Source organism: Patella vulgata, chromosome 5, assembly GCF_932274485.2.
Source record: "Patella vulgata chromosome 5, xgPatVulg1.2, whole genome shotgun sequence".
Classification (NCBI taxonomy): domain Eukaryota; kingdom Metazoa; phylum Mollusca; class Gastropoda; family Patellidae; genus Patella; species Patella vulgata.
The window spans coordinates 9,488,353-9,507,201 of NC_065883.2; the positions used below are offsets into that span (position 1 = coordinate 9,488,353).

The 18,849-nt window shown below is 36.1% G+C and overlaps 1 protein-coding gene across 10 annotated transcripts in view; it reads right to left on the reverse strand.

Moving 5' to 3' along the window:
- Window positions 1-3,315: 3,315 nt before the first annotated feature.
- LOC126822441 (uncharacterized) overlaps window positions 3,316-18,849 on the reverse strand; it is a 186,207-nt gene continuing 170,673 nt past the window's right edge. For all 10 annotated transcript variants that reach the window (XR_008788351.1, XR_008788352.1, XR_008788350.1 and 7 more), the window contains 2 exons: window positions 14,899-14,990; window positions 3,316-12,428 (listed from right to left, as the gene is read on the reverse strand). Coding sequence is in view for 3 of the 10 variants with exons in the window: in XM_050551358.2 (XP_050407315.2) it covers window positions 12,306-12,428; window positions 14,899-14,990 (215 nt within the window). In the remaining 7 variants the exon portion in view is untranslated. The remainder of the gene's footprint in view (window positions 12,429-14,898; window positions 14,991-18,849) is intronic.

The following is an 18,849-nucleotide window of genomic DNA, read 5'->3' on the forward strand; positions in this document are numbered from 1 at the left end:
CCCCAATAAACCTGAGTTCAGTTTCAGAAAATCACACAATTCAATTCTGATTTTGATTCAGGGTGTCTAGTTCTCAAACACAAACTGCCGATCGAGAAGTTTCTCTCCTCTAGGCGGTACTTGCTGTTATTTTCTTGGGGGTTGGATGGCTGAATGGTTAGCACGTGCGCGCTGTATCATAAAGTCTATCATTGAGTCAACTGGCGTGGTTTCGATTTCCCGGTTGTACCGGACAAGGAGTAGGGTCGCCTATCCAACCTCGTGGGTTTTCTCCGGGTCCTCCGGTTTCCTCCCACTGCTAAAGGCCCCTACGCGCAAGCGAATTATGAAAATAAAATTGAACCATATGTTAGTCCCGAAATGACCTAGTTTGTGTTGACTGGACGTTTAACCCCATTTCTCTCTCTCTCTCTCTGTTATTTCTGGTAAAGTTATGTAGGTTTGTTTTTCCGGCGCCGTATTTTTGGGCAAAAATGATAGAGTTCCCCAGGGAAAATAGACCCGTACGCCTACGAATTGTTTGATTTATCAAATGAATTTACTAATTTGAATAGATCTGAACTGAGCATTGGAATGAATTATCGACGTGCTTGAAATGAAGCGATGATATTGGGTATTATGTGTATTATGTGAGCCATGGTGTATATTCACTGCGAGATATACATTGGTAAATATACATTACATCGTTGACTAATGTCGTGTATGTATTATGAGTTATATGCAGATCTTCCACAGCTGACTCAATGTGTATTTACCGTGAGTGATATACGCAATTGATATAACGTGAGTTTTGTGCAATTACTATCAGTTACATACTGGGAATATAGGTATCTTACTCAGTGAACTGTGTATTTGCTGTGAGTTATATACCGGGAATATACATATATTACACAGTAGACTAAAGTTGTATACGGAGGTGTATTTACTATTGGTGAATACACGTATATTACTCAGTGGACTAATGGTGTATACGTACGTGTATGTTTACATATACCGGGAATATACATATATTGCACGGTGAACTATTGTTAAATACGTATGTGTAGTTACAGTGAGTTATATACCGGGAATATACATTGCAGTGAACTAATGTTGTACACGAGTGCGTATTTACTGTGAGTTATATAATGGTAAATGTACGGATATTACACGGTAGACTAATGTTGTATACGTATGAATTTTTTACAGTGAGTTATGTATAATTTAATGGTCGAGAGCCAGACATATATTGTATCAACAAGACACTCTGCACGTGCTTTTGCAATGAAATGCGTCACACGAGTCCAGTATTTCACTAGTATAAATAATGTACGATTGACAATTTGCCCGTACCATTATTTGAAATAATGGTACGTCAACATCAAAGGATGACATCTGTATTTTAAATACTGAGAATATATGTATATTACCATGGACTTTATAATACAAGGTCCATGATATTACACGGTATACTAGGTTAATTTATGGTAATTTACCGTTAAAGGGACAATAACACTCTTGCTGGCTTGACAGCTCCAGAAAATAAAAAATAGCCTTATTCTAAGTACTAGATGTGTTAGTGTCCTACCTGTTGTGTAAATTATCCATTAAATCCTATTTTACTTGTCCAAAGGGTTCAAAAATATTTTTAAATCCAAGTCACATTTGAAAAGCTTTACGTCAGGCTTTTCAAATCATTTAGTTGAATTTTTCCAATTTTTTAAATTAGGTGTGTTAAGATGAAATTTGTACATTAATTAATTGGAATATTGTAAAATAGTACAATTTGTTGACCAGAATAAAGATTGGGACATATTATTCAGTTACAACAAGAGTGCTACTGAGTCTTTAAGGTAGACTAATGTTGTTTATATTTACCGTGAATTATTGGACAATATTTGTATTTATGGCATCTTTAAGTGGACTCTTATACACATAAGAGTGTTAATGTATATTGGGCGTCATGTATATTCAACTAACTGTTCTTGGAATAGGGGGATCACGGTGGCTAAGTGGGTAAGACCCTGGCTCGCTAGCCTGGAGGTCGGGTGTTCAATCCCTGCACTGGTCGAGAATGTTCATCCATATTTTCTGGCCTGGTTCCCCCTTGTCAGTGATGCAGGACGGAGGGACTAACAAGGACAATTGTCTAGTCATTTGGATGGGACAAAAAGCCAAGGTCCCGTGTACACATTGGCATGCACATAAAAGATCCCTTGACAGTTGGAATTCGATATAAGAATAGGCCGTAGTGCCACTGTCCAGGTAAAATTTCCCTCATAGCACACTGTATATGCCCGTCTTCATTAGCCCAGTTTGGAGCAGAACAGTAGGACGTTAAACCCTATTTCATTTCATTTTCATGGAATAGTCGAAGGAAAAATAATGAAGAAATATTGGGTGTTTAACTTGTGTTAATGATGCCCCGTTTCCTCTTATGTAAAACAAAAGAAAGTGAGTTTCGGGTCTCATAAACAAATTACTTGGGTCATTTAGAGACTAACATTATCATTATGTTTATTCTAGGGTCATTGGGGGGGGGGGCCGAATGATTAGCACTCGCACACTAATCATAAGGCCTGTCATTGAGTCAACTGGCATGGTTTCCATGCCCGTAACTATGGGGGGGGGGGGGTGCAGGGGTGGCAAAGCCCCCCCTGCAAAAAGTTTCGCCCCCCCGTGAAAAAATTTCTGACCATAAAAAAAATAGATATACATTGTCCATCAATATTACTGCCCCCCTGAGAACACTTCCTGTCCCCCTCGTTGCTCTGAGCTTGTTATGGCCCTGATGGTTTTGATTCCCTGGTTGTATGTGGCAAGGAGTAGGGTCGCCTGTCCAATCTCGTGGGTTTTCTCCGGGTCCTCCGGAGTCTTCAGCAGAGGGAGGAAACCGGAAAACCCGGAGATAACCCTAATCCTTGTCACATACCACTGACAAGTGGGGAAACTGGCTTGAAAGATCCAGAAAATTATGTAACCAGGAAAGTTCACTAGATTTGATGGGGTCCGTTGAGACAAAGTTCAGTTGACAGCAACACTACAAGGTGCACTTATTTCGATCTTTAACATCCCGCCAATATAATACTTGGACCTCGTTCTTTTCATCTGATCTAAACGACTAGATACTATTTCTCGCCAGGCCCACTGTCCAGCTGTGACATAACACAAAGTTGGAAAATTCAAAGGAACTCTATGAGCCACCACTGGAATTCAAACTCAGGAACTCCTGACTCCTCTTTTAAAGGAACTGAAGTCAGACGCACCCCCCCCCCCTTTTCTTTAAAATTCTGGTACTAATGTTTACATTATTGTGAAATTAAAAAAAAGACAGAATTCAAGTAATAATTTATTCATGATAATTTATAATTTATGATATACACACATTTTTTTCAGCTGTAAATAAACTTTATACAGCATATCAAAATTCACCATCTTTTGTGACAAAATTTGATGATAAAAATGAAATGATTTTCTTCTAACACAACAATAGCAATTTCTCAATAATCTAGAATTTATACAATTTCGCATAAATCTAGAATTTACACAATCTCGCATAAATCTAGAATTTATATAATTTCTTAATAGATCTATAATTTCATAATAAATTTACAATTGATATAATTTCTCAACAGATCTAGAATTTATATTAGTTCTCAATAAATCTAGAATTTATATAATTTCTTAAAAGTCTTGAATTTCTTAATAATCTACAATTTCTCAAAAAATCAAGAATTTATATAATTTCTCAAACAATCAAGAATTTATATAATTTCTCAATAAATAGGTCTAGAATTTAAATAATTTCTTAATAGATTTAGAATTTATATAATTTCTCAATAAATCTAGAATTTTCACAATAATCAAGAATTTCTCAAAACATTTAGACTTTATATAATTTATATAGGATTTATATAATTCCTCAACAGTCTAGAATTTATATAATCCCTCGAAGACATAGAATTTATACAATTTCCCAAAAGATCTAGAAATTATATAATTTCTCAATAATCTAGAATTTATAGAATTCCTCAACAGACATAGAATTTATACAATTTCTCAAAAGATCTAGAAATTATATAATTTCTCCATAGATTTAGAATTTATATAATTTTCATAATAAATCCAGAATTTATATAATTTCTTAAAAAATCTATAATTTGTATAATTTCTCATGAAATTTATACAATTTTCCAATAATCTAGATACATGTAGATCTAGAATTTATATAATTTCTCAATAAGCTAGAATTTCTCAGATCTAGAATTCATATAATATATTCATACTATCAATATCAAACTTTTATAACAATGCACATACAACAAAATCAATTTAATATATATATTTTCTTCATACTTTAAATATTTAACTCTTCACAAATCTTATGTAAAAACAAGAAACTTTTGTAAACAAAAAAATAAATAAATAAAACACCTCGTTCATAAATTTTGTAAGGTCAAAGCTTTTGATAAATAAAATTAGCAGACAAAAAAAAAATTCTTAATAAATAAAGATTTATTTTGTCAGGGTTTTCAGTTTTTTTAATTTATATTTAAATTACATGCTTCTTTATCAGTCCGCGGGCTCATTCACAAAAACGTTAACTAAAATATTTTAAGATATCAACAGTTTCATCCTTCCGTTCTACTACACTAACCCCTGGGAACATTCAAGACAGAGACACATTGTCAAATTATCTGCCCTTGACAACTGTGCTATTTTTTTAACGAACCAATCAAAGAATTCCATATATAATATGCAAGTGGGTGAAGGGAAATAACTCATTTTTTGTTGCAACTAAGATCACCTTGCAACCTTTCTCATAACCGAGTGTACATGCTGCTATATTGTGTTGAACGCAAACAATGATGCTAAGACCGGTATGTAAACTGTTTTTTGATTGGTTCATAGAATAAACCTACATGGCCAAGGAAATCTTAAAGGGCAGATAATTTGAATTTGTGAACACCCCATGAATGGACGCAGGGGTTAGTGGAGTAAAACAGAACTATGCCACTGGGGATAGCAAGGATGCACTTTTATTGGCCAAGAGCTAAAATTTGTATCCTTAAAATAGTTTAGCTTAAGTTTTCGAAGAATTAGGCCCCTGTTCTGTTGGCATCTGGCTTCAATCAAACAAGCAGAAAACAACACATCTCTTTATGCGCACTATCGTGAGGTCAGAGCAGAGCAGATCAGATAAATTGAACACAAGCTTCTTAAAGAGGATAAACGTTTTAAAACAGTGAATTATGTTTATCGGATTTGTGTCTTCCATTAGCAATTATACAACCTCTACATTGCCATTAAAGTTCTGTTTTTAATTGTTAAGCAAAAGTCTTTACAAATTCTTTCATTTTTGGCTTAAATTAGCCTAGTAAGCTACGTTGAAACTTGACCATAAAAACTGTTTCAGTTGTATTTATGGAATAAAATCACAGTTTATTATGTACTGAGTAACGTTTCGACTAGGATTCTCTAGACATAAATCTTTATTTTATATTCCATAGTGTCCTAATTTTGTATAAGATCAGTTATATCTTTAAACTGGTTTTATATACAGAAATAAAATTTAGAATTTAGACAATTTATTAGCCCACAAAACAAATCTACACATAAAATGCTATCAAAATATCAATTTTCGTCTGGACTCAAATTGAAGAGTGATGATCATTTTAAAGTTGCTGCACTACTGCTGTGTATAACAATATTTGGGAAATATTCCCCCCCTTTTTTGAGTTGCTTCCCTTCTTGTTAGTTTTTCAATCCGAGTAAAGTCTGTAGAGAAATGGGGTTTAATGTCCACTCAACACAAACTAGGTCATTTCGGGACTAACACATGGTTCAATTTTATTTCAATAATTGGCTTGTGTGTAGGGGTCTCTAGCAGTGTGGGGGAGGGGGGAACCGGAGGACCCGGAGAAAACCCACAAGGTTGGACAGGCAACCCTACTCCTTGTCATGTACAACCAGGGAATCGAAACCACACCAGTTGACTCAATGACAGACCTTATGATACAGCATGCACATGCTAACCATTCGGCCATGCACATGCTAACCATTCGGCCATCCAACACCCCCTTTAATGTAAAGACTTTTGTTCTTACCACAAAGTGTTATAATGTTATTAAGAAGTTGAATGGTCTGACCTATCCGAAAAAGTTTATATAAAAAAAAAAAAAAAAAAATATAATATCAAGATTTGATCCGTGGCCTTAAGTTACATTGCAATCAATTTTAATGGAATTTCAATTATCATCAATACATTCATTAGCTTTCACTATGTATATTAAATATATCTAAAGATTTTAACCGGTATATATCATGTCATAATGAGCAAGAAAAAAACAAAACAAAACAAAACCTCAAAACTAATTATTCATATACTAATATATTTTCTTGGAATATCTTTCTAACTCCAATATAAACTTTTTACAAATGTCTTTATGTTACATGAAATGAAGGCATAATCTCAAAATCAAAGTTTTATCATTCCATATTTGAAGAATTTAAAAATACACTTAACACACCAAGGGACTTATTCATGAAAATATTTGATGGACTTGGCCTTTTCATTGGTCGAGAGTTAAAATTTTAGTTCTTAGCCAATGAAAAGGTTGTATTCATAAAATTATTTGAGTTTAATTTAAATTGTTGTATAAAGACCATAGAAAAGTGTATGAACTGTAATTAAATAACTACATGTCAATTTAGGCGACTTATACTTGACAAGTGGGAACTAGACCAGTGTTTTTGGCCCATCACACTAGGACATTCTATTTGAGAATTCAGTGCCCTTACAGCTCAATTAACACTGTCCTGACCAAAATATGAGCTCTGGATAACCTTAACTAAGAGTAGCTACTCTTAAAAGGTCCCTATAAAACAAGTTTTTTGGTCTCAATCACTCTAGACAAAATCTTCTCTAATCTGCTTAAAAAGTCCCTACAAAATAAGTTTTCTGGTCTCAATCGCTCCAGACCAAATTGTCTGTAGTTTGTTTAATTTGGATGAATACTATGTTAAATAAACAAAATAATACACACACCATGATATAATCTTTCTTCATATCATAGATTCAAATATCTATATTAAATATAAGTTATAATACAATATAGTCGATTATTTACAAACAATTAATACATGTTATTTGATTTCATCTCTTTTGTTTCGTATAATGTAAGTACTTAAAGGAGTCATCCCAAGTTCAGGTGGAAGCGGACATGAAACTTCCAAATACACTTGATCTTCACTATAGGACGTGTTTCCATGTACACGTCATCCCAAGTTCAGGTGGAAGCGGACATGAAACTTCCAAATACACTTGATCTTCACTATAGGACGTGTTTCCATCTACACGTTTTCACAGCGTTTCACCAATGAAACAGTTGGTTTAATGCAAATGCAATGGGACCGTTTCCATGTAACCAGCGATAATGCGCACGTTTGGATGCCATGCATATTATAGCTATGGAGGCTCTTACACAGCTAGCGCTTTCGTATCTATTACTAGTTTACACAAAGACTTCACGCTGCACGGACTGCACACTTGTTCGTTTGTGGGGTTTTCCATTCATTTCCACCTTGGGTGATATCGCAGACAATCTTGTCATGGTTTAGAGAGAGAGAGAGAAATGGGGTTTAATGTCCACTCAACACAAACTAGGTCATTTTGGGACTAACATATGGTTTAATTTTATTTCAATAATTCGCTTGCGCGTAGGGATCTTTATCAGTGGGAGGAAATCAGAGGACCCGGAGAAAACCCACGAGGTTGGACAGGCGACCCTACTCCTTGTCACGTACAACCGGGGATTCGAAACCACGCCAGTCGACTCAATGACAGACTTTATGATACAGCGCGCACGTTGTCATGGTTTAGAAGCTTATATATTATACATTAGGCATTGATGTTTGGGGTAAACTAGTGTGTCATATAGTGTGCCATGAGGGAAATTTTGCCGGACAGTGGCACTACAGCCTACTCTTATATCGAATTCCAACTGTCAAGGGATCTTTTACGTGCATGCCAATGTGTACACAGGGCCTCGTTTTTTTGTCCCATTCGAACGACTAGACAGCTGTCCTTGTCAGGCCCTCCGTTTTGTATCACTGACAAGGGAGAACCACGCCGGAAAATCTGGATGAACTTTCTCGGCCAATGCAGGGATCGAACACCCGACTTCCAGGCTAGCGAGCCAGCGTCTTACCCACTTAGCCACCGTGATCCCCTGCAAATAAAAGAACCTTTGAAAATTGGGATTCAAATTTCCCTCATGTCACATGACGTATGCTTGTCTTGTTTAGTCCAGTAGATTCAGAAAGGTGGGGACATTAAATATCATTTAATTTTATATTTTAACTATAACTGGGATGGCTCCTTTAATATCCTTTATAATGACAGTTAAACCTCTGTACAAAGGACGCGTAAACTGATTTCCTTATTAGGTCATCATAAAAGGGTTACAAAACAAGTAATTCAATGTTTTACAGTAATTAGAAAACATCAAAAAAAAAAAAATCTACAAATACATTTACATGTATATTGATATGTCTTTTAGTCTTTCTATACATTTGGAAAAAACAAATCCCACCTAGACTGAGTTGTCTGCCCCCTAGATTAAATAAAGGGGCCATAGGGTATATGTGTTGAATAACGTAATCCATAGAAACTAATTTGATTTATATTTCCATGTACCCTTTCAAGATTAATTTTTACCCTTTTCGATACATTCAAAACAACATGATGGTTTATAGCTGGGTCCATAAAAATATTTTGTCAAAAATTGTTAGGTATCTGGGGAAATCCTAGCAACCACAACAGTTACTATGGCTCAAGATATTCAATCGACACATATCTCTTCTATCAGGTTGGATAAACTTTGTTCAATATCCTCCATGCCAGTGAATATATATCTTCACACTCTTAAGTTACCAGTACTCTACATATGTCTACCTTGACTGTGTTGGCCGGCTTTATCGTAAGAAATTATCAGAGTGCACTTTATTAACAACACATGAAAATCACTTCTTGTACCCATTAAACAACATTCTTTGATTTGTCTAATTAGACAACACGGATGTCATCTATGCAAAGCTTGCCTAACCTCCACATTTTCTTCAGTTTCCTTCAACTTGTCATAAAGACCAGATACCTGTACTGATTGGACGATAAACTCCATTCTTCTATCTCTCTAATTTTTTAAAAATCTATCAATTTTCACCCCAATGAATAATAAAGTCAGCAAACACAGTCAAGGTATGACGTGACATTATGAGGATATCATATATATCACAGTTCTTTTCCAGTCTGACTTTCATTCATGCAATTAAATTCTAGAAATTATGACAATTATTTCATTCATTTATTTCTTGTGAATAAGAAATAAAACATTTGTAACAGAAAAAAAAATAAAATTTTAAATTTAGTTACATTTTATTTTTAAGTGCTGGAAAATCAAGTGTAAAACTTTCTGTTAAATCGACATAGTCAAAGGCACGTTCTTTTTTACCAGTTACTTCAAAATCGTCCCTGTTTATGTAATTTGTCAATCTGAGATTTGTCACGTCAGACATTTTTATCAAATAATGGGCCAACTTTGTCTCAATTAATAAATCATTTTTAAGTGTTTGTACACATAAAAACTATAACGGTATTTATTGTGCTTAACGTCAGATATTTTTATCAAATAATGTAGTATTAATTATTTCAATCAATAAATCATTTGTAAGTGTTTTTTCCACATAAAAAAAAACCTATAAATTTAAATGGTATTTATTTTGTTTTAAGATAAAAATTCTTTGATATGACATATAAATGGACTGACGGATAAACTGTCCCGTCGACCGATCAATTTCAGTGATCCAAATGAGAGACCTGGCAGTGCCTAAAACATTATAACCAAATTTTATTCTCGTTAAAGATGCATTATGTGAGAGCTAAATCTGCCCATTGTACCAGTATATCTTTTTTGGAGCTTCAATGTTATATAAATTATTATTCAGACAAAATGAAAATGAAATGAAATGGGGTTTAACGTCCTACTGTTCTGCTACAACTGGGTTAATGAAGACAGACACAGGCCATACAGTGTACCATGAGGGAAACAGTGCCCGGACAGCAGAGCTACGACCTCACCTTATATCAAATTCCAACTGCCAAGGGATCTTTTACATGCATTTTACATGCAGGCCAATGTGTACACAGGACCTCAGTGTTTTCATCCCTCCAGGCCATCCCTTCTGCACCACTGACAAGAGGAAACCACGTCGGAAAATCCCAATGAACTTCCTCGAACACCTGACATCCAGGCTAGCAAGCTAGATTATTTAGACATTTATTCACATGACAAGCCAACAATCAACTCTCTAGGCCATCCGATGGCTTAGATATTGAATGGATTAGCACAAACTCGCGAGATAATAAGTTAACCATAAAATAGATAATCAAGAGTTTGTTTATCATCGTTGCAATGATACTTGACAATGGAGACTATCTTTTCATAACTTCGCACAGAATAAAGTAATCTAAATAAAATTTTCAGTTAATTCATTTTTCATTATTTATTTTTTGGACTATCATATAAAAGAATGAACAGTTCTTTATCTAAAGCTTACATAATGCAAGAGAGAGAGAAATGGGGATAAACATCTACTCGACACAAACCAGGTAATTTCGGGACTAACATATGGTTCAATTTTATTTCAATAATTCTTTAGCAGTTGGAGGAAACTGAGGATCAGGAGAAAACCGTTGAAGTTGGACAGGCAACCCTACTCCTTGTCACGTACAACCAGGGAATCGAAACTACGCTAGTTGATTCAATGACAGACCTTAGGATACAACGCACATGCGTTAACCATCCCCGACCCTGACCCTCGTACATAATGCATCCTTAAACCTACAATCAAAATGATATTTAAATGAGTAAACTTGATAGACACCCATCAAATCTTTCTACAGTTCCGTTTTGTAATATACTAGAACTGCTCTTATTATCGAATCTCTTTAAAATATAGGGGCCTGTTTCACAAAATTTTAACTAAGATAAAATCCAAATTTTAGTAATTTCATCGGATAATATTAGATTGATTTTAGTGCTTATCTACTAAAATTTGGATTTTATCTTTTATTAAAATTTCGAGAAACACGGCCCAGATCTATATTTCGTTTCGTTTTTTTATACTTTCGATGGCCTCTACTACATGAAGATCTGACCGGTTGTACTGGAAGGTCGCGTCAGGGGTGATTTACCCAAGAACTTGCCATAACAGACTGTTTCATTGGCTAATCCCTCACATTATCCAAGACGCGGGTTATATAACAACTCTTCCAGATCCTAGTGTAGTAACGACAAGTAAAACTAAATTTTGAACTATAAAAAACAAAATGAAATAGGATCTGTGTTGTAATCAGATTGGCTATTATCATATTTTTTTTTCTACAAATATATACAAACAAATTTGATGATACAAACTCACCATTTTAAGCAAAAAAAAAAAAAAACACATGTACATCGTACCCCACATTTTCAAAGATATAAATAAAAAATAATCTAGGATTGCGTTCATATTTTGATCACTCCGTGACATCTATAATTAAGTTTTACATTTAAAAATTATATAACCATCCTTTAATATTATCATTCCTCACATGAAAGCCTGGTATATGGGCAGGTCCACTGGCAAATTTGCAGAATGAGAAACCATAAATCCAATGAATCTCGAAAAATGACATGTTATACGATACAGACCTGGCATTTTTTTTTAAAAATAAATTTTCATCGGAAACTACTTCAAATCATTTCTAAAAAAATAATTTTCTACTTTAAACCTTTTTTTTAAAAAATATTCTACACATGAAAGCCTAGTATGAGCATTCCCACTGGCAAATTCGCAGAATTAGAAACCATAAATACAACGAACCCGAGAAAATGCTGTGTCAGGCCTGGCTTTTTTTAAAATAAATTTTCATTGTAAACAGCATCAAATAACTACCTTAAATCATTTCTAACAAATCATTTTCTACTTTAAACCGAACTAAGTCTGTTTACATACATGTATATGTATATATACACAATCTTTCTTCAAAACGGTATCCAAGTGAATATATATATATTTATACTCCTAAAATTATATCGTAACCATGGTGACTATTATAAACATCCTAGTAACCGCCTGCCAACCATCACACTCACACAATAATCACGTACATCAGTATTACAGTCTATGTACAACATGTACAATATTTTACGTTATAATATTTGAAGTGTTTTCTCTCTCTTTTTTTTTTTAATTGTCTGTGGTTCAAAAATAATGTCATGGCACTAAGGGTCTCGTTCGTCTGAATTCAGATTCTCTGCGCTCGCTGTACGGCCGATTTCTTGAACTATTTCTGCGTGTTCGTTTAATAACTTTTCAAAATCCTTTTGTCTTTGTTCAGCTGACTCCTGAAAAAAATGAAATAACATTTAGAGTTTTAAAGATACAATTCTCACGAAAATATTTGTAGTGTACTTATTTCCAATAAAAGTATGGCAAATTTCGTATAACTGGAAATAGAGACAACCAATCTCACTAGGAAAATACTGGATTCCCTGAAAAACACCCATGAGGCAAGCATTCGGCAAAACTGTCAGGGCATTACTCACTGTCAGCCTGATGACTTATTGTCTGCCAGCTTCACTTATGGAGCAGTTGAATGGTCAGGTGCTTTTGGGAACATTGAGAGGTTTAAAGTACAATAGACTCTGCAATTAACGGCGGAAAAAGGTGTTGGCAGAAGATAATACAAGAATTTACTCAGGCTTCAATATGTATGGTAAATGGAGAGAGAGAGAGAAATGGGGTTTAACATCCACTAGGTCATTTCGGGACTAACACATGGTTTAATTTTATTTCAATAATTCACTTGCGCATATGGGTCTTTAGAAGTGGGAGGAAACCGGATGACCTGGAGAAAACCCACGAGGTTGGACAGACGACCCTACTCCTTGCCACGTACAACCCAGGATTCGAAACCACGCCAGTTGACTCAATGACAGACTTTATGGTACAGCATGCAGTCTAACCATTCGGCCACCCAACCCCCCGTATGGTAAATGGACAGTAAGTAATAACAAATACATTCTGAAAATGGACCCTAACTCAATCAAGTTATGTGACAAACATGGTTTCTAAAAGTAGATGCTTTATATCTTGGGGGTATTTTCCAATGAATACAATGTTTTGAAATGGGGTTTAATGTCCTACTGTTCTGCTCCAAACTGGGCATACATCATACAGTGTGCTATGAAGGAAATTTAGCCTGGAAAGCCGGCACTACGGCCTACTCTTATATCGAATTCCAACTGTTAAGGGATCTTTTACATGCACGCCAATGTGTACATGGGACATCGGATTTTCGTCCCATGCGAATGACTAGAAAGCTGTACTTGTCAGGCCGTCCATCCTGCATCACTGACAAGGGGGGTACTACGCCGGAAAATTGGGATGAACTAAATTAAATGCCGATGTTGTATATGTATCTATCTAGCTGGATTTTTTGTCATATTTTTAGGGCCTCTTTTTGGCAAGTTTTTGTGCCATGGTCAATTCACCCTAGGAAAAAACTGTGTGGGTCACCACTTTCCTTTGGTGTCCTAAGCACATGCTTTTAATGGTGAGTACTGAGGAGTAGGCAATAGAGAAAATACCAAAATTAAGTGGCCCTATTACTTATCAAGTACCATATGATTTAACACTCAAACAGACTGAAGAGACATTCGGCAGTGGTTTAGACCTTTCCACCATCCATTCAAAACAGGAATAAAGACAGACATAGAGAGAAATGGAGTTTCATGTCCACTTGACACAAACTAGGTCATTTCATGACTAATATATGGTTCAATTTTATTTCAATAATTCGCAGTGGGAGGAAACCGGGGAATCGAAACCATGCCAGATGACTCAATGGTAGACTTTATGATACAGGGCGCAAGCGATAACCATTCAGCCATCCAACCCCTTTAAGAGTAGAAGGAAATCAGAGAAAACCCATGAGGTTGGACAGGTAACCCTTCTCCTTGTCACATACAACTGGGGAATTGAAACCATGCCAGATGACTCAATGATAGACTTTATGATGCAGGGTGCAGGCGCTAACCATTCAGCCATCCAACCCCTTTAAGAGTTGAAGGAAACCAGAGAAAACCCTTAAGGTTGGACAGGTAACCCTACTCCTTGTCACATACAACTGGGGAATTGAAACCACGCCAGTTGACACAATGACAGAACTTATGATCTAAAGCGCATGTGTTAGGCCATTTCACCATCCATTAACCAAGAAATCAATAAATAGTCCAGTACAGGATAAACAGATGGAGAGAGAGAGGTTTGAAATGAAATGGGGTTTAATGTCCTACTGTTTTGCTCCGAACTGGGCTAATAAAGACGGGCATACGCCATACAGTGTGCTATGTATGAAAATTTGGCCGGACAGCGGCACTATGGTCTACTCTAATATCGAATTCCAACTGTCAAGGGATCTTTTACGTGCACGCCAATGTGTACACGTACCTCGGTTTTTCGTCCCATCTGAACAACTAGACAGCTTTCCTTGTCAGCCCCTCTCGTCCTGCATCACTGACAAGGGAGAACCACGCCAGAAAATCTGGATGAACTTTCTCGGGCAATGCAGGGATCTTCGCCACTTAGCCACCGTGATCCCCTAGGGAGAGGTTTAACCTGCACTCAACACAAAAGCTAGGTCATATGGTTCAATTTTATTTCAATATTTCGCTTGGAGGAAACCGGAGAACCCAGAGAAAACCCACAATAACTCAATAACAGACCTAGTGATTTCATGCGCATGCATTAACCATTAGACCATCCAACACCCCCCCCCCCCAATGCAATCAGAATCAGGCAGACAAAACTTACCTTTACGGTAGCTACATAGGCTTCAGATGCTTTGGTCTTACTAAGTTTTTCAACTATGGAAGCTTTGCGTACTTTTCCTCTAGGTATATCCTCTGAAAATAATAATTAAGTCATCATAACAGGTGCTTCTTTATATACAATTAAATACAAAATAACAGCAGCAAGATACCAGAATAAATGTGAAGTGGCATTAGGTGTTCTAGAAAGAAATATATCATGCCTTCAGCATATGATAAGAAATTAAAGATACATTCTCATGGAAGTATTTATAGGGTAGCTATTTCCAATAAAAGTATGGCAATTTTGGTATATATGGAAAGTAGAGGCGCCCAATCTTACTAGAATAATACTGGATTCCCTGAAAAACTGTCAGTCGGACGGCTTATTGTCTGTGAGTCTCGCTTAGTTAGGGAGCGATTGTTATTTCTTGAACGAACGGTTAGGGGTGTTTGGGAACATTGAGGGGATTAAATGTACAACAGACTCTGCAATTAAATGGCAGAAAAGGAAGATGGCAGAAGATAATCCAAGAATTTACTTGGGCTTCAATTTGTATGGTAAATAGACAGTAAATAATGACAAATACATTCTGGAAATGGATCCTGCCTCAATCAAGTTACACGACAAACATGGTTTCTAAAAATAGATTTTTTATATCTTGGGGTATTTCCTTGTGAATACAATGTTTTGAGAGGGATTTGTGGCAAATTATTGATAGATTAATTAGTTTGAATATGGCAGACTAAGCAGGTTTTGGTCAAGAAAGATCCTGAGTATTTTTCACCATGGGTTCGCCTTGTCAGTAGTGCACGACCACAGTAAGAACATTTTTTATAAGTGGCATTTGAGTATTTAGTTTCGTATTTAATTGATATGGCCACGCATGCGTGTCAGACAGGAACTACTCAAGGGTATTGAGAAAAACATGTCTTTGTTCAACATTTTTTGACAAAAAATGTAATCTTTTAATGATGTCGAGAAGGTTAAAGACTCCCAAGGTAGTTAAAATGCTTATGAATGATTCCGACTCGGATTATATCGATGACACCGATTCTGAAGACAATATTTCTGATGAAAATAATTTTAAAAACGAGAGACAATGTGCAAATTATAGATCAACTTATCCCTTTCAACTTTTTTTATTGGTGTCAAGAGTCTATTACTTATAATTATCCGCCGATCTGGGCTCACACTGTCGGTCTCCAAAGTCGCAATTTGCGATAAAAATATGAATGTGGCGATTAAAATTTGATTTTGGCGATAATTTAGGCGATGATTTTTTGCAGTACTGGTGATTCTTTTTGAGAACTGGTGGAAAAAATCACGTGGCGGGATACTATAAATTAATCAACTGGTCGCCGATAATCCTGATCGCGTCAATGAGTAATACTAATCAGTTGTCTTGGATTTATGATTAGTTGATTGATAATTGCGAATGATATATTTATATATATATATATATATATAGCCAAGTCACAATTTACTCCTAATGATTAATCAAAGCAGTGATTATTTGATGTTTTGTTCGTTTCGTCTTAAAAAAGAAAATGATTATACATGTAATCAAAATGGCCGACAGTTCCTTGCAAGGTTGGACTAAGTGTATATATATATGTATATGCATGCTGTCCTTAATGGAGGGAGAGGGAGGGAGAGAGAGAGAGAGAGAGAGAGAGAAAGAGAGAGAGAGAGAGAGAGAGAGAGAATGGGGTAATTTAATGTCCACTTGACACAAACTAGATCATTTTGGGACTAACATATGGTTCAATTTTATTTCAATAATACGCTTGCGTGGAAGGAGTCTTTATCGGTGGGAGGTAACCGGAGGTCCTGGAGAAAACCCACTAGGTTGGACATGCGACCCTACTCCTTGTCATGTACAACTGGGGAATCGAAACCATACCAGTTGACTCAATCACAGACCTTATGATACAGCGAGCACACACTAACAATTCGGCCATCTAAAATCCCTTATGTAAATACTGAATGGAATTGAAGTTCATTAACCCTTTCTAAATTCTCAGATATTATTTCTTATGATCATTTTTGTCAGTCTTGAGATTTATTCCTCCATACCATTTTAATTCTATTCTTTATTTTGCACTTTTATTATCTTGAATGAATAATTTCATGTACTTATGTTTTTGTAAGTTTACGTAATGTGTGTCAGTCTTTTTACATTATGGTAAGACAATATGTTGTAACCAAACTATTTTTGGACTCATATTCCTTTTACAGATTTAACATTCACAATACTGTATTAAAAGTCACTCTGACCATCCGAGAGAGGAAGATTGGGTTTAACACGTCCATTCGACACAAACTAGGTAATATTGGGACTAACACACAGTTCTGTTTTATTTGAATAATTTGCTTGCATGTAGGGGTCTATAGCATTTGTAGGGGTCTATAGCATATTGAGGAATTTGAAGGACGCGGAGAAAAACCCCGAGCTTGGACAGACAACCCTGCTCCTTGTCACGTAGGTCATTTCGGAACTAAGATATGGTTTAATTTTATTTCAATAATTCGCTTGCGTGTAGGGGTCTTCAGCAGTGGGAGGAAACCGGAGGACCCAGAGAAAACCCACGAGGTTGGACAAGCGACCCTTCGCCTTGTCACATACAACCGGGGATTCGAAACCACGCCAGTTCACTCAATGACAGGCTTTATGATACAGCGCGCACATGCTAACCATTCGACCATCCAACCCCCCCAGTAAAAGGAGCCACGGTGGCTAAGTGAGTAAGATGCTGGCTTGCTAGTCGGAGGTCTCAGGATTGATCCGGGTGTGCATCGTGATTTTTCGGAGTGGTTTCTCCTTGTCAGTGGTGCAAGACGGAGGGCCTGACAAGGACAGCTGTGTAGTTGTTTGGATGGTATGAAAAATCAAGGTCCTGTGTATACATTGGCGTGCATGTAAAAGATCCCTTGGCAGTTGGAATTTGATATAAGAGTAGGTCGTAGCACCGCTGTCTGGGCAAAATATCCCTCATAGCACACTGTATGATGTATGCCCGTCTTCAGTAACCCAGTCTGAGCAGAACAGTAGGACATTAAACCTCATTTCATTTTCATTAATTCAAGTCCCTTGTATATAAGGAATACATCTTTAATCCTATCATATTTGCACAATAGCTAAATCTCTGGCTTATTTTGTCAAGGTGATCCATTGACGTCATACAAACCTCAAATCAAACAGACTTTGACATAAAAAGGTCACGTATACAATAATGGGTTTTTTTTTCAAGATTTATAATTAAATTTATCACAAGGTAATATATTTTTTTTATATGAATACACTCTACTCAAATATGTTAATGAGTTTTCAAATATTTATTATTTATTTTATTATACAATAAAACCTTGTCAATCTGACCACCTCAAGAAATCTACTGACTGTGAAAATGGGACGATTTTCTAATCCCATTTTTTGTTTTTTTGTTATAAATAGGAGCCACCAGGTGGTTGGCCTAGAAAGGTTGCTTGGGATTATTCAGTATCAGGATCTACCTATCGGTAGAGCAGGATGAAGGGTATGACAAGAAAGAGAGAGTGAGAGAAATGGATATTAAAGTCCACTCAACAAAACCTATTTCATTTTGGGACTAACATATAGTTCAGTTTTATTTCTATAATTCGCTTTTGCGTAAGGGTCTTAGGGGTCTTTAGCTTTGGGCAGAAACTGGAGGGACTAGAGAAAACCCACAAGGTTGGACAGGCGACCCCACTCCTTGTCCGGTACAAGCGGGGAATCAAAACCCTCTGCATGGCAAGAAACCTTGACAATTGAATTTGATGAAGAGTGGGCAAAATTGTTGATGTCTGGCAAAATTACCCGCTTAGCACACTGTATGGCATGTGCCCATCTTCATGAGTCCGGTCAAAGCAGGACATTAAACCCCATTTCATATCAATTTATCAACCTCGATAATGTGATAATTGCAAATT